This window comes from Eubalaena glacialis, chromosome 12 (genome assembly GCF_028564815.1).
Source record: "Eubalaena glacialis isolate mEubGla1 chromosome 12, mEubGla1.1.hap2.+ XY, whole genome shotgun sequence".
Lineage (NCBI taxonomy): Eukaryota > Metazoa > Chordata > Mammalia > Artiodactyla > Balaenidae > Eubalaena > Eubalaena glacialis.
In genome coordinates, this window is record NC_083727.1 from 30,015,534 (window position 1) to 30,031,744 (window position 16,211).

Here is a 16,211-nt window from a genome sequence, read left to right on the forward strand (position 1 = left end):
AGATTCCCGTTTCCCCTCCCACTACCCTCCCCGACAAATGAAAGAAAAATTGCATCCACTTTCAAAGTCAGCTGCTAATAAAGTCACAGTAAATTACTTTCATCAATAATTTACACAAATTACAGGTCTAGATAGGACTGTCCTTGCACAGTCTGAGTGCATTCCAATTCAGATTTTCTGGGCTAGGTAGGCTAAAGTCAGATTCAAACCTCAGGGCTGAGAAGATCTCGCATTTTGAGGAATGTTGTTGAACCTTGTCAGACAGAGCCTGTGTTGGTGCTTTGCCAGGGTGAGAGCTCTTTGCTAAAGCTGTTACTTCCAGTTAGGACTCATTCGGTGTGTACCAGCAACCTCCACAGATTTTTTTTTTAAACCATTAAAGTGTTGTAAATATAAGACCATAGAGCTTCCTTTCTGTAGCACTAAAGTTTAATTCCATTCAGCAATCTGAATTCTTCATTCTGGAATTCTCATTCCAAATATGATTTCATCCTTTAAGACAATTTATATGTGTAAAGCCAGAGGCATTGAATCACACATAAAAATTCAGTGTACTTGAAATATAAAAAAAAAAAAAAAAACCAACCAAAAAAATGGATCTCCAGCTAGAGAACACAGTTACAAATACTCTAATTCCAGTGCTTGATGTAGAGCCAAGAGGTCTGAATGACTTGATATCCTCCAAAAGGGCATATTGTGCTGTGTGGTTAAGAGAGGGAGGGATGGGAGAGAGAAGGGGAAGGGATGGAGAGAGATCATAACTATTATCTCAGTGAAGCAGCGGTCCACACAAGGAAGTGTAGTTCACCCAAGTTCAAGGGAGGGAGTTTAAGGGAGGGATGATCATATTTGAAGGCTTGGTAGCATCAATGTGGTATTGTCAAAATAATAGAGAAATAGATCTGAACTGGATTTTAATGATAATAAAAGAAAGTAATAAGATTTCTTAAGTAGTTTAATATTTATTTTGGAAAGTATCATTACTAATATCAGCATCCGGGAAAGCAAGCTGAGCATCAAAATCCTACGTGGCTGGAGGAAACCAAATTTTACTTACTACATCACTCTTTAAGGTCCATCTCTCAGAAAAAATGATAAACTTCCTAAATCCAAGGCTTTTTTTCTCTTTGAGAGGAAGAGGGTGAATCCCTTTCTACATTAAAAAATAATTTGAAGCTGGACTATATAAAGTAGAAAAAAATGTGGGGATGATCAAGTTTCTTACTTGTCTGGGGTAAGTAATAATTTAAGCCAGCAGAGTTGACCTGATTTACTTCCTTGGTGTGGGATTGAGGGAAAGCACTCCAGCATGCATACTCAAGGGGGAGATATCACCCCCTTGAGGGGACAAAAATGAGTTTTTGTGGGGAAAAAATTCTTAGATATTACAATGGTTTGTGGCTCTCCAAAGCTATACCAGTAACGGTATATGCGTGGTATTAAAATTTCATGAAGGGTTGTGATTAGCAAAAAAATGTCTAAAAATACTTCATTGTGGACAATAATGAAAAAAAAGAAATAATGCACTATAGCAATTAACAAAACCAAAGCTTTATTGTAAGTTTGGGCTGATCACATCTTGTAGAATATATATTTGCATGTAAAATGGAAATATATATATATATTATATGTAACATGGAAAAGACACTTTATTATAAAAATTAATAAATAAAATAATAATCACTATTGTTATATAGTTTTTTACTGCCCAATATGGTAGCCACTAGCCCAATATGGCTATTGAGCACTCAAAACGTGGCAAGTCCAGTTCAAAATACACACTGAATTTCGAAGACTTAGAATTGTTTTAAAAATGTAAATATCACATGAATAGTTTTTATACTTATTAGGTGTTTAGACAATAATATTTTGAGTATATTGGTATATTATTAGAACTAATTCTACCTGTCTCTCTTTTTAATTTTTTTAAACACAGCTTCCAAAAAATTTAAAATTACAAATATGGCTCACATCATATATTTCTATAGGGGAGTTCAGTTGTAAACTTTGAAATTTCTTCTTAGATTTACAAAACAAACTATGCTTTTAGGTCAAATTAAAGCACAAAATTCACCTAGAAGTAACTTTTTAAAAATTCAGCTCAGATCTATTTGTAATAGCAAAATAGTACTTTATATTTTTGCACATGCGATTACAGCTACATCCAAAGAAGAGCATGCATTCTGGATACTAGAGAAACCAACCACCTGTGTTTCAAAATAGAATTATAAGCCTTCACCATCACCAAAACTGTACCTACATAAACAACCATTTGGAAATAGCATTCTAACCAAGGTTCTTATCCACTTGGAGTCATGCCTTTTTCTCCTGAAGTTTTGGGTTTAAAGACGAAGGTGTTAACAACGGGTATACCAAGTCTAGTTTTCACGCCACGTATAAATGGGGTTGACTTTATAAGTTTTAATTTTCAAAGGCATATACTGTTTCCAGTTTGGAAAAGTGAATTTTATTAGCCCTGACCTAGATGTGTGTGAATTTCACATAGGCTAAAAGACATGTAAAATGCTTGCTATGGTGGCTGCACTGACTACTCTTTGTTTTGTGTAATTATGGTGCCAATATGAAAAATTGAAACAACAAGGACTCAGGACACTGACAAACTCCAGAAGATATTTCAACTGTGTGCAACCGGAAGGATTTCAAGTGGTCGTCGGCTTGGGTCACTGACACTGCTAATTAAGACCGAGGGGCACTGTGGGAGGATGAGTCTGAAACAACTCTCTTAATGTTATGGAAAAGCATGGAATATTTCAAGTATGGCTTCCAACGCGTCACCAAACCTTCTAAAGTGGAAGCTCCTTCTTTTTCTCCATTTTGCGTGATTTGAATTGACTACAAACATAAATCATATCTTTTATCTTTCTAGTATCACTATAAACTTTCCTAGGAAACTGTTTGTTTTTTTTCGGGGGGAGGGTGAGGGGGGACAGAAATCAGATAAACACTCCAGCACATGCAAGTGTTTAGTGAAGGCTTTATCAGATGATGATTTGAAATCTCCTCAGGATAATAAAGACAATATTCTTTCTATGTAAAACAATATATGCTGACATATCATTGTTCAACAATACTTATTCATCATTTTGCTTTGTTTTATAAATTATATCACTTTAATCCTGGCTAGATGATACTTTGCTATCAATCAGTGAAGGAAGCAGTAGATCTCACTGTTGTGTTGACTGATAGTCTGGTATCTGGGGCCAATCTTGATATCATTCTCCTTTTGATGCTGGACCAACCTGTTAATGGTTTTTTAATTGCCTTGATTTTTTCAGAAATATGGGCCAGATGAAAAGGCTGATTTAAATACCTAGGGCCTATGAGATCTTCTGAATATATTCAAAGCCAGGTGCTTGGCTTCAATCAAGTACCAATGACTCACCAAAACAAATAACACTCTTCTAGAAGATGTAAGGGACATTGCCTCTAAGTCTCTATAACAAGTTGGCACAAAAGGATTTGAATAATATATCCCACTCCAATAGCATTTATTAACTTCTCTAGTAAGTTTTTTTCTTCATCTATTAAAGCTACCCTCAGATTTATCATCATGGGGCATAATTACTACTAGGCACTCGCAAGGACCATATGGCATAGAGGATGGATGGGAAAAGGGTAAGAATTGAGCCACTCACATGGCTTTCTATGGAGCTCGTTAAGCATCTTTAATCTTGTTGAACTTCATGTGCTCAAAAATGGGTTTTTTCCCCCCATCTTTCTTATATCTGTGTGTATTACACACACACACACACACACACAAACACACATAAGCACACACACAAATAAATGTAACTAAGTGTTCCTACATTTGTTATGAAGTTTCAGGCAAAAAAAATGCTAGACTCCAAATGGTTTATTTGAATGTAAGTACTGACCTTCTCATGCTCTTACTGCTTTGCATCTATAAATTTAAATCATTTGTCAAGCTGCCATTGGGCCAAACTACAGGAATGCAAACAAAAAAGCTTGCATTAGAAGTATCACACCAACATTGTTTGAAACAGGTTACCTTTTTTGCTGCCTGTTCTTCTTCTACACCATCCCCAATTACAACATATACTACTTTTCTGCCAAACCTTTGCATTATTCGTTCAAAGCAACTTTCTTTTCCTGGAAGATAAACAAGATAAAGTTCAGAGTGAAGTTACCTGGTTAGCGGCATGCTCCTCATCTCGGCCATCTCCAATCACAACATAAGTTATGTTAGTGCCAAATCTGGACACTATACGCTCAAAACAGCTTTCCTTGCCTGAAAAACAATGCACTGCTTATTCTTCCAGCCATTGCATTCATTAACCTAAAGATTCATAAAGTGTTAAGTTACTTTCTCTTGAACATCAATCACTTAAACTTGCTTGCAAACTCTGGGTTTATGAAATCAACAAATATGGTTGAATACTCTTAAGTCTTTACTTAAGACAGATTATTAAATGAATGTATTTCACACTCCAAAAAAAGCCAGTAGGGCTAAGTATCTAATCGCAAAAATTTTTATATCTTTTTGATATCTTTCAGTCCATCAAAAGACTATAGGAACAACTTTACAAGCCACTATCAGTTTTTACATTTATTTGTGTAATTCTACATTTTACCTAGTTTGTTTTAAGTAGTATAGACAAGTCAGCTAAAATTATTACTGTGAAAAATTGAAGGTTCACCTAGAACGAAAGAGGAAATACTAAGATATGGATTTATCTTGATAAACAATTCCTTTCTTCAAGTGGCTGGGAGCTAGTCTGCTCAGATTAATTGTACTAAGGGTGCTGTTTGCTTGGGCCACAGCACTGGTGACACTAGTATCCTCTGATCGCACTATGGGAATAACACCACAGAATTTCTACATGTTCTTTGTTTTTACAACATGGGCATTATTCTCTGAATTTCATTCCCAGCATGTTCATTCAGTCATGGCTACTTTTTCACTTTTTCTTACTCTGATAGTTCAGAACTCCAAAAATTTCTAGCGTAAAGGGAAAAATAAAAATGATTTGTTTTCAGATTAAAGATAAGGAACAATTTGGCCAATAAGAAAGAATGTTGTCCTTACCAGAGGAAATGTTTATGCTTGTGTGAAACTACTTGATTTGTCAAAAAGCAAAATCAGGTTTGATGTATTAATCCTGCTAGCATAAATATACTTATATGAAAAATGAATGGGATTGGTACCAGGGCTCTGAATTGCAGTGCTTAGGAGAATGAGGAATTTACTTTATGAAAGCTTGGCTCTCTTTAACTATACTCCCAAAACAGCTGTAGCTGGGGGCTCTTTTTGCCTGTGCCAATATCAGAACTCTGCAAGGCCCAGGGCAGGTTATTTCTGGTAGGGGATTTTAGGATTCTGAACTCTTGTCAAGCTGCCAGAGCCTAAGTTTGTTGACCTTCAGGGCACATTGTACAACCCATCTATTTCCCCAGGCATTTCCTTGACAGACGACAGAATACATGAGTTGTTTTCTTTTAACTCTTTCAAGATGGCAGAAGTTGATGAGCTTTTGTTTTTGAAAGTTTATTAGAAGTCTTAGTGCCAGTGAAAGGCACTTAAAGTCAAAGATGGCTCCACAGATAGCTATGATCTACATAAACAAGGTCGTCGTTCTTTGATTGCTACTGAACGTTTCTGGAAATGTGGATTTCCAGCCATTCATATGTTATGAATGCTCCAATTATGTTTTCTGATTCATGAAATTTTTTTTTCCCTGGAATTAAGGTTACTAGTTCAATCCATCTGACACTCCCTTATAATGCCAAAACAGTATTTTTATCTTAGATCTAGATTATTGCATATGCAAGGATGTAATACCATATTACATATACCATATATTACATATATTACATATACATAATACATATACATGTATTACATGTATATGTAATACCATATATTACATATACATATACATATTACATTACATATATGTAATACCATATACCATAATACCAAAATATTAAATACTATAGTTAAAGGTACTGTATATTATTTAGATAACATGTGCCATAATGAAATACAAATATAATATAAATGTATATGTATATATAAAGAGTCAGAACTATCCAGATACTGAGTTCAGAATTTCATAGGCAACAGTTTTCATAAAGTTTGCACATGATCAAAGAGTTGCAGGGGACTTTGTTATTTGAGCTCTATTCAAATTTGCTTGATATTCTTATAGCAAAATTGATGAAAGAGGGAATCAGGTGGAGACACACATTAAGAAAATCCCCCAAAACACAGATATGAACATATTTCACACAGAGTTAGAAATAATTTTCTTACCTATTTTAGTTGCACTGTAAATATTCTCAATGGGAAAAGCACCTCCTAAACTATAGAGTAGAACCTTCGCAAGTGCTGGGATCAGCTGGGTTGTTGTTACCAAGACATTTACGCAGTTACTCCTAAGATGAGGAGGAAACAGGCATTTTTGTTTTCTAATACTAGATAACTTCTAATAGTACAAATTTTAAATTATCCTGCAGTCTTTCAATTCCATAATGAACAGCCCCTGATAACCTACCCTTTCAATATTCAACAGTTGTTTATGGTACCTATCACCCAGTAGGCACAATACCAGATGCCAGAAATACATCCCAAAATGAAGGAAGTGAAGGAAAATAAGTTTGCCCTCCTACCCAGATCACAAGCTAGACAGGGAGGGAGACAAGTAAATAGACCCCTACGAATAAGAAATGTGTTCTATAACCAAGATCTCCTCAGGTCCCTGTGGAACCTCACAGAAGGATCCCAACCTCGGCCAGTGGCAATCATGGAAAGATCATTAAAGGGGGCATGGCTTACCTCTGAGTTTTACAAGTATGCACATCAGCAGTTTTCATAAAATTTGCACATATACAAAGAGTCACAGGGGACTTTGTTATTTGATGCAGGTAAGGTATTTTTTAGGGTGATAGGACTCCATGTCCCAGAGTTTTTAGAGCCTGGGAAAGTAGAGGACACAGGAAGGGAGGAGGTGATGGGATGTGTAAGAGGAGTTTTTGGATTTTGTGCAAGAAACAGCCCAGAAAGTCCCAATTAAGGTACTGACAAATGGTGCATCCTGAAGAAGTAAAAATAGAGAGGATTCTTATTTAGAACAGAAGGGGTTGAGTCCCTGAATCTCCTTCTAACAACCAAGGGCAAACTGCATTTAATGGGCCTTGTTTTAATCCATCTACTAAGGCCTTACCCTTTGAGAGTGAGAATCTCCCACTCTGCAATTTACATCTGTTTCTTTCACAGTAGCACAGGATGGGGGGTGAGGGTGCAGCGGGGAAGGTGAGATAAAGGAAACACCAAGAGAGGGGAAACTGTTAGCCTGAGTTAGGGAAAAGAATGGACTGTGGCCCTTCCTTCTGGATTACAGGGAAATTGAGCTGTCCCGCCTGGAGGGGCTCAAACCACATACCTGAAACTGGGAATCAGAAGGCATATAGCTATGCACCTTTCTCTACTAGATATTTTGTATCATGAGCCTTTAATACATATTTGTAAGGGCCGATACAATATTCTCTAGAATTCTGCAGACTGATTTTCAGAAAACTGGTCTCAAGGGCAACTTAGAAGGACAAGTTGAGCACTAAATTCTCATAGGTATGTATATGCTTAGCCCCCAGTACTCTTCATATTATGCTTTATATTCTTTAGACATATCATGTGTAAAGAAGACTACAATTTATTTAAAAACTATTATAAAACCTTTATAATGATAGCCTTTTAAAACATTTTCATTTTTAAATTATCTCCACAGACACCTGATTTTTGTAATAGGAGCATTGACTCCTAGATACAAATGATGAGGTTATCAATTTATATGGGACAAAGAAACAAAGACTTCTAGAGGTAGAAGTTTAATAAGTATCATGAATACAATATTAAATTTTACTAATAAAAAAATAAAGAGCTAGAAAGTGACTTGCCTATGATCAGACAAAACTTCCCCAAATAATGGCAGACTACTAAGAATAATACACAAACACATTACTGTACTGTGACACAGGTTCTACATCATATTTCATCAGAATAAGATGTTATTCAATGTCATATATAGATGAGTGTTACAGAATGAAAACATGGTGGAATAAAATAAAGCACAGGCTTTTTAAATTTATAGATGTGGTTTTGAAATCTAATAAATAAATTACAAACATTGCATATATTTATATGCAATTTATAATGCATTGTAATTTTCAATTACAAACATTGCATACATTTATAAATTGCATATATAGACATTTGTAAAATGCAGACAAATATAAAGAAGAAAATGAAAAGCACCAATTATTTAACCATCCAGAGATGATAACTGCTGTCCCCATTTTGTGCATTTATTTTCAGATTTTCAGTTTGCATATAGATTGTTTTACCGTTAGGATCATACTGCATGTGTAATCTTACATTTTACTTTTTTCATTTGTTTTTATCATGAGCCTATTTATATATGTCATATTGTCCATTATTCTCCCTCTCCAACAAAACATAATGTATGCAAACTACTCTATCTTGTGGCTGCACCACCATTTTTTAAAGTTAAGCTTAGTCACTAAGATGGTTTTGATTTCTCAGTATCATAAACAATGTTACCTTACATATAAATTTTTCCTATGCATATGATTATGTCCTTTGACTACATTCCTAGAAGAGGAATTAGAGTCAGAGTGTACACACTTTGCTACAGGCTCTGATATATAATTCAGAAGTGTTTGCTGTAAACATCTGCTTTTCTGACAGAGTTTGTGAAATTTACCAACAAGGTAATAGATGTGGATAAATTGGCAACTTTCATGGTTCTTAAAACTTCAGTGTACAATGATTTATTTTTCCCCTTCCTTTCCTTGTCATACATTTATTTATTTATTTAGTTAGTTATATCACATACCCATGTGTTTAATAATAATCTCTATATAATATACAATGGTTACACATAGATAATCTATATAACAATGTAATGTAATACCCTTTGGTTTTTAACTATCTAGGAGACCTCTTTAACAATAATGAAAGCACCTGCTACATTTTACACACGATTTTAGGGGCTGGAGTCCTCACATCCCAGCTTCCTTGCCCTTTGGTCTCCATGTCTCTGTAACTGCACAGAGCTCACAAGGCGGCAAGTCCCATTTTAAAACAGCTTTAATTGTTAGACAATTCTTCCCACGTGGAGCCAGAACCTCCCTTCCCTGGCTTCCTACTCATTGGGACCAACTCTCTCCTTCATAGATGCAGAGGGAAATGTCATTTATTTCCAGCCCAACATCTCAAGTAGTTGAAATTGGTAACCTTGTTCCACACACGGCTCGTCTTCGGACTAAACTCCTTGGTTCCTCCCTCTGACTGTTCCTTTTATGTAGTTTCCACAGCCTAAACTCTTCTGGCCACTTTGCTGGCCACAAGATGCTACAAATATGTCACAGCCCCTGTTGGAATGAGGTGCCCAGAACTGAGCAAAGTACTCTGTTCTGCTTCCCCAGCCTGACCCAGGAATCTACTGCCCCCTCCCCTCTCCATTTAGAGACTCTGCTATAAATGCAGTGGCTTGTCATGCCACATGGTTAAAAGCCACGTGCGGGATATGGGACACACTCGTTTACTTCCATGTTCTGATTAGACTCTCCTTTTACCCTGCTAAGGTTTCTCTGTATCTTGATTCAATCAGTCCAAATATTAGCTCTTGTCTGAATTTTGTGTTACCCACACATTTGCTAAGCATGATTTTATTTATTCATCCAACACAGAAATAAAACTAAGGAATAGGATAGAACAAAGATTCATCCCCACCCTACTAGCTATCATGTTCCAGATTTATATTATTAATTAGCATTTATGGCACATGGTACGCAACTAGTTTTGTCAATTCAGTTCTATTATCTACACTAACAAGTCAGCATTTCACTGTTTGAACTAAACAACACAAAGGTTACAAGTTTTTCAGGAGCTTTCTCTTGCTTTTTTTTGATGTGTTCAAATTATGTATATTCTCTATAATGGCATAAAAGACCTAAAAACATGCACTAATTGTATAAACAGTATTGTGTTTTTTGCCATCATCTTCTGTACTTTGTCACCAAAAGAGTGCTTTTTTTAAATTTGAAAGTCAAATGACATTCCCATGGGGTTTATCATGAGGAGAGAACGGTAAAGAGATGGATCTGCCAGTTATTCTGAGAAGCAGCAACCACCATCCTCCATCCCAACACACACACACACACATACACACACACACAGTGAATTTTAGGTCCCTTCAAACTCTAAAACAAATCTGGGAATTAAAACATTTTGATATATGCTATGCTATTAGAACTACGTCTTCAATACAATAAATATAGAAGCTGAAACAATACCACTTACCTAGTACTAATAATTGATAAAGATTTAAGTGCATTTGTTAGCCAGGAGTCCGTCAGACCTTCAATCTCAGCCCTCAACTGCAGCCACGCATCTCTCTTGGCGGGGCCAAGAAGTCCTGCAACACAGAAAAGTAGGGCAGAGTCAAGAGATGAACATTTTTCAGGGATGCCTAGTTTGGTCTTCCTTCTGTCTACTCCAGATGATTTTTATTCCTGCCTATATCAAAAAGAGAGAGATTGATATCAACACTGATCTTCCATTTCAGAATTGATTATCCATTGATTCATTCATTCCACAAACATTTATTGAACAACTTCTACACATCACATTCTGGGCTAAAAATTAGGGATGTAACAGTGAAAGAGTGGGTCCCAGCCTCTGCCCTCACTGATCCTAGAATCTGGCACGGTGGATGCCAATCACCTGAGGAGCTTTGACAACTACTCCAGAAGACTGACAGGATAGGTCTGGAGAAGAAGCAGGGGTCTACCAGCCTAGGGATACAAACCTCAAACATTCTGGTTGTCTGAAAATGTTTAGTTTCTTAATAATCACAACCATTACCACTTGGAAACAGTAATAATGACATTATCACATATAGCTATAGAGTTTTCTAGAATTTGTTTCTAATACTAGTGCTAAAGCTGTCAGAAATACGTTGTTTTGTAAAAAGGAATTAAGAATTTTGTTTAAAATCCTGAAGCCTATGATACAGCTATAGACGATGATTGAAAACTACATTGATGTTAGGATAAGAAAAGAAGTAGGCATACTAATATTATTGAAAAAGCTGTTGCTTTCATGAGAAAACAAGATCATGTAAATCTATTAAAAAATAAAGTTCCTTAGGCAAATCATATTTCAGAATACTAAGAGTTCATTTATAGGTGGATAACTTTTTTAAAATAAATTAATTAATTAATTTATTTTTGGCTGTGTTGGGTCTTCGTTGCTGTGCACAGGCTTTTCTCTAGTTGCGGCGAGAGGGGGCTACTCTTTATTGCGGTGCACGGGCTTCTCATTGCGGTGGCTTCTCTTGCTGTGGAGCATGGGATCTAGGAGCGAGGGCTTCAGTAGTTGTGGCACACGGGCTTCAGTAGTTGTGACTTGCGGGCTCTAGAGTGTAGGCTCAGTAGTTGTGGCACATGGGCTTAGTCACTCCGCGGCATGTGGGATCTTCCCGGACAAGGGCTCGAACCCGTGTCCCCTACATTGGCAGGTGGATTCTTAACCACTGCGCCACCAGGGGAATCCTCGGTGGATAACTTTTTAAACCAAAATTTATAGTTTCTACTGAGCCTCATTTGTCATTATTTCAATAAAGAGATGCTAACATATCACAAAAAAATGGATTCATATCTCATTGTTTAAACTTTTTAAGCTATACGATTATTTACTAGTAATCTTGTTAATTTTTAAATAATTTTAATAATACCCTTTAAGAGGGAAATAATGACAAGCCTGAATGATAAAAGTTAATTCAGATTTCCCAAAGGGATATTTATCTTAAAGTTATTACTCTCAATTGCTTTTAAATAGAATACCTATTTATTTGATTTTACAGAAGTGTCTTGTATAGAGTGTTAGAGTGAATTAGGAAACCTAAGTTGCCTGCCTAAACCCTTGGGCAGGTTAGTAGCCTGCAGGAGCCTATTTCTCATTTGGAAATAAAGATCTTCCATATCTAAGCTCCGTTTTGGTTCTAACATTATTACTGTCTATGGTTCTACATGTTTTGGTTCTCTTATAGTTACTGAACATCTATTGAGCATCTATTATGTGCTTCAAGCTAGCTAGGCACTGGGATACAAGGCCAACAGACACACAGCCAACCTTAAGATGTGTATGGTGTAGTATATACTTTATAGATGAAAATTTTATTTACTACATTGTATTCCATGACATATATGTAAATATACACATGTATAGCATGCACAAATATATATTTAGCTGTCTTATTTCAATCTTAGATTCTGGTTTATACTCCTCAACCATCCCTCTTTTTTTTAAAAAAGAGAAATAAAAAGCTCTGAGAGAAGAATCTTAAGTGACCTCATAACTAATCCTATGATCTTGTTGCCCTAAAATTGATCCTAATAATAAAGACCATCAAGGTTTATTATACCAAGAAGCACATCCAAGATCTAAGTTTTGATGTCACAGGTTTTGATATCACCTGTAATATATGAATGAGTACAAAATGGTTTAGATACTACCTACAGAGTATTTGAACTTATAAAAACCATGATATAGTTAACACTATACATGGCAAAGATACACGGTCAGATATGTAATTTTTGAAAGGATAAATTTAACTTGTTGAAGTCTTCAAAATGACATAAAGCACAGTTTGCATTTATTTTTGATAGCATTCCAGAAAGGTAATGATTGCTAACAACTCTGCTTCACTGACTAGGGCTCTTGTCTTTAGACAGATCTTCTTTCCACAGCCTGTATCAGTTCCTTTGTCTGGTTTTCACTGAGAGCGTCCCAGCTGAGGAAGGGTAAAATAAATGTTCTGCTATTAATCTTTTTTTTTTAATTTAATTTAATTTATTTTTTTATACAGCAGGTTCTTATTAGTCATCCATTTTATACACATCAGTGTATACATGTCAATCCCAATCTCCCAATTCATCACACCACCACCCCCTCCCCACCCCGCGTTCCCCCCTTGGTGTCCATACGTTTGTTCTCTGCATCTGTGTCTCTATTTCTGCCCTGCAATTAATCTTGACCAAACATCTGGGCACAAAGAATTCCCAATTCCTTTGACAGGGCTGCACGTTTTATTTTGCAGTTAGATTTTTTTCCCCCCCACTAACTCTAAGAAACTAAAAATTCTGGCTCACTGTCGTCCAGCATGAGCTCTTGGTAATTTATCTTACAGAAGGATAGTCCCTAATATGAAACTTGAAACTACAGTTTAAATTGTACCTCTATCTGCAGTACCTTTATTAAATCGTAAAAGCCACACATACCTCCCACATTGTTCTTGTAGGTGTTGTATAATTCTTTTACTCTTCTGTAACGAAAAGCCAACTTCCTCATCCAGTCAACCCCTCCTCTTACACCTGTTGGCAAACAAAGGTTTGCACTACTTGCAGCTGCATGGAAGCCATCAGTTGCAAAACTGTAGGTACTGCAACACCCAAAATACATTAAAAAGAAATAAAAGAAATAATTACATGTGCAAAACTTCACAGCTGAATTTCTGTAGGAAAGAGCATACTGAAAGGCATGGCTTACCTTAAGTCTTGCCCATTATCATCAGAGGAAACATCATCTATGTGAACTTGATCACACTCCTGTTAAAAACATTGGAAGAGTTGTTTTTCAAATGATGCTTGTCACCATGTTTGAAGCTTTTTCCATCTTTCCACTTGATCAGCCCATGGCCAGAAGAGGGCAGCATTTGCCCACCCATCCCACCCTCTCACGCTGGGAAATGGCATCATTTCTACTCTGTAAAATCTAAATCCAGAAGAGGACCTTAAAAGGGGCCTGAAAATATATGGCATGTGAGTTTCGTTAGAGCAAGTACAAAAAATAATTTTAATCTTAAAATTATTGATAAGGAATTTTCTTGAATCTTTACAATAATCACTGGTGATCACTTTCAGCCATTTCTGTTATGCATACTTAAGTATGAAAGCAAAGCTAATCTGAAGATACTCAAAACTTGTTTGGGCTGAACACCTCAGTGGTTACTATTATTTATTATTTTTGGAGCAGTAACAGAGGCGCTTGATGATTATGGTGTTCTGTTAAATTTCTATGACTTCCTTTTTGCTGGGCCAGTGATACCATGAAAAGAATCATGCTGATGTTATTTTAAAAGTCCTGGTCTTTCAACCAGCAAAACGCTAATAACTATAGAAGCCGACACTTTCTGTGGTTGTTTTAAATCTTTAAACTGAAAAGAATACTGAAAGTAAAAGGGAGTAATGAATGTGCTACAAATTCAAAGGAAAATAAACTTTAGGTACACACACCCACATAATTGACCTAAGTTATAGTGTACTCAGAACAAATGGTAACTTTTCTGGAAAAGAATTCATTTCTTCTTTGCTGTTCTAAGGGTCCTTTTCTATCTTCAAATAATCTGCATAGTTCCAATGAAATAGTACATGATCTGAAGGTGGAATTTCGGTAGGGCATTTCAATAACTAGTTTACTAACCTCAGAGTAAGCATGGTTTAGCCTTTTGGGCCTCATTTTTTCCCCCTCAGATAATTACAGTCAAACTCACAGAGTCTGACTATATATATTAAGTGTTCATCATTCAAAATCAATTCTGAAAAATCATTAAATTTGAAAATAAGATGCCATACTAAAGGCTTTTCAGCTACTATTTATAATCATTATAGGACTTGGAAGTATCTGATGGTGAAATATTTAATATCTTATCTCTAGCTTTCCACACTGAGTATATTAGATCCTGTTACAGTCTGAGGATAAATTAGTTGGCTCAGGTTTCTTTTAAAATATAAAACTTAGTGAGTAGCTCAATCAATACAATTTCAGTACATAACTTGAAAATCCAGGTAAACTAATTTTAAAGGTTCATATTATGTACATAAATTATAGGTTTAGTAATTTTTGAATAAATATATTCATAAGTAAGGAAGGGCCTCAAAAAGTTAATCTGACTGGAAGCTCCCCGAGGGGGGTGTTTGGATCACCCAGATATGCTATACCCACACTTAAGGCACTCTCTGGCACAAAGTAATCACTCAACACTTCTTTGTTTGAATGAATGGCAGAAGTCTAGACAAATGTAGTTCATGACAGAATTACCACAATCATTTAAATTTTCTAACATAAAGTTAGGTGATAAATGTAATAATATTCTAGATGGTAAGGGCTGTAAGAAGATATTTATATTAAGAGTGGAGGGGAAGGCAAGAGAACAGAGTACGGGCTGAGGCTACAGGAGAGGCATGTAGAAAGGTTCTTCCCCATTTTGACTGAGTGTTTGTTGAAAGGAGCACAGCCCAAACTTTAACCAAAGAAGGCATTATGCTTCCAGAAAATTCTCAGGGAAAAGTATTGCAAGCAACTGTAGTAGCTCTTGGATTGGGCTCTAAAGGAAAGGGTGAAGAGATTTAACTAGTTAGTATGAAAGTTGAAAATAAAAGTTCTTCCAGAATACTGAGGCAGCAAAGTAGTTCTAGATGACAAGGATTATTTCTTGAGTCGGTGACATTCTTGGTAAGTATGAAGACCAAATTAAACCACTATTGAAATAGAATCATGCGAAGCTGCTGATTCCACTGAGGTTCTGAAATCTTTTAGCATGTAAACAATTTCCATAATTTTATAATAAACTAATGATATTAAAAAAGGGGGGGATCTTATGAATTACACTGGTAATTAGAAGTAATTTCTATATTTAATATCCTCCCATCTAATTTTTATAGAAATTCCTCTGACATTTCAAGTATTAACTCATATGATTAATTTGTACATTTTGCCCCCAAATTTATTTTTTACTCCTGAGGACATCAGTATATCAAACTTATTGGACCGTGAGTTCCATATTTGAAGTTATGTTTGAGGTTTTTCCAAATGGAACTTCTCTTTAAATTTATGCCTAGTTAACTATGCTTGTTGACTCTGGACCATTGCCCGAGGATTACAGTCCAGTGAAAGAAACCTGAATTTCAATCACTTACATTTTTAGAAAAATCTAAATAATTGTTCTTCAATTAGTGTTCACTCAGAGGAACTTTATAAGAAACATTTTGACAAAACACAAAATACTAAAAACGGTGTCATGCTTTGGCTTTAACAAACTTCAGTGAAAGAACTCAAACATTTGGAATAATTCTGGCACTAATCTTAA

General features: G+C 35.8%; 1 protein-coding gene and 1 pseudogene across 6 annotated transcripts in view; one reads left to right on the plus strand and one right to left on the minus strand.

Moving 5' to 3' along the window:
* Window positions 1-590: 590 nt before the first annotated feature.
* Window positions 591-16,211, minus strand: part of EYA4 (EYA transcriptional coactivator and phosphatase 4) — a 254,866-nt gene continuing 239,245 nt past the window's right edge. For 5 of the 6 annotated variants that reach the window (XM_061207620.1, XM_061207624.1, XM_061207623.1 and 2 more), the window contains 6 exons: window positions 13,613-13,671; window positions 13,345-13,505; window positions 10,364-10,478; window positions 6,296-6,417; window positions 4,170-4,270; window positions 591-699 (listed from right to left, as the gene is read on the minus strand). In XM_061207620.1, coding sequence (XP_061063603.1) covers window positions 619-699; window positions 4,170-4,270; window positions 6,296-6,417; window positions 10,364-10,478; window positions 13,345-13,505; window positions 13,613-13,671 — 639 coding nt within the window. In that variant the 3' untranslated portion in view covers window positions 591-618. Of the gene's footprint in view, window positions 700-4,030; window positions 4,132-4,169; window positions 4,271-6,295; window positions 6,418-10,363; window positions 10,479-13,344; window positions 13,506-13,612; window positions 13,672-16,211 lie in introns of all 6 variants that reach the window. The other variant, XM_061207625.1, reaches the window with a different exon arrangement.
* LOC133102622 (10 kDa heat shock protein, mitochondrial-like) lies at window positions 13,719-15,615 on the plus strand (annotated as a pseudogene).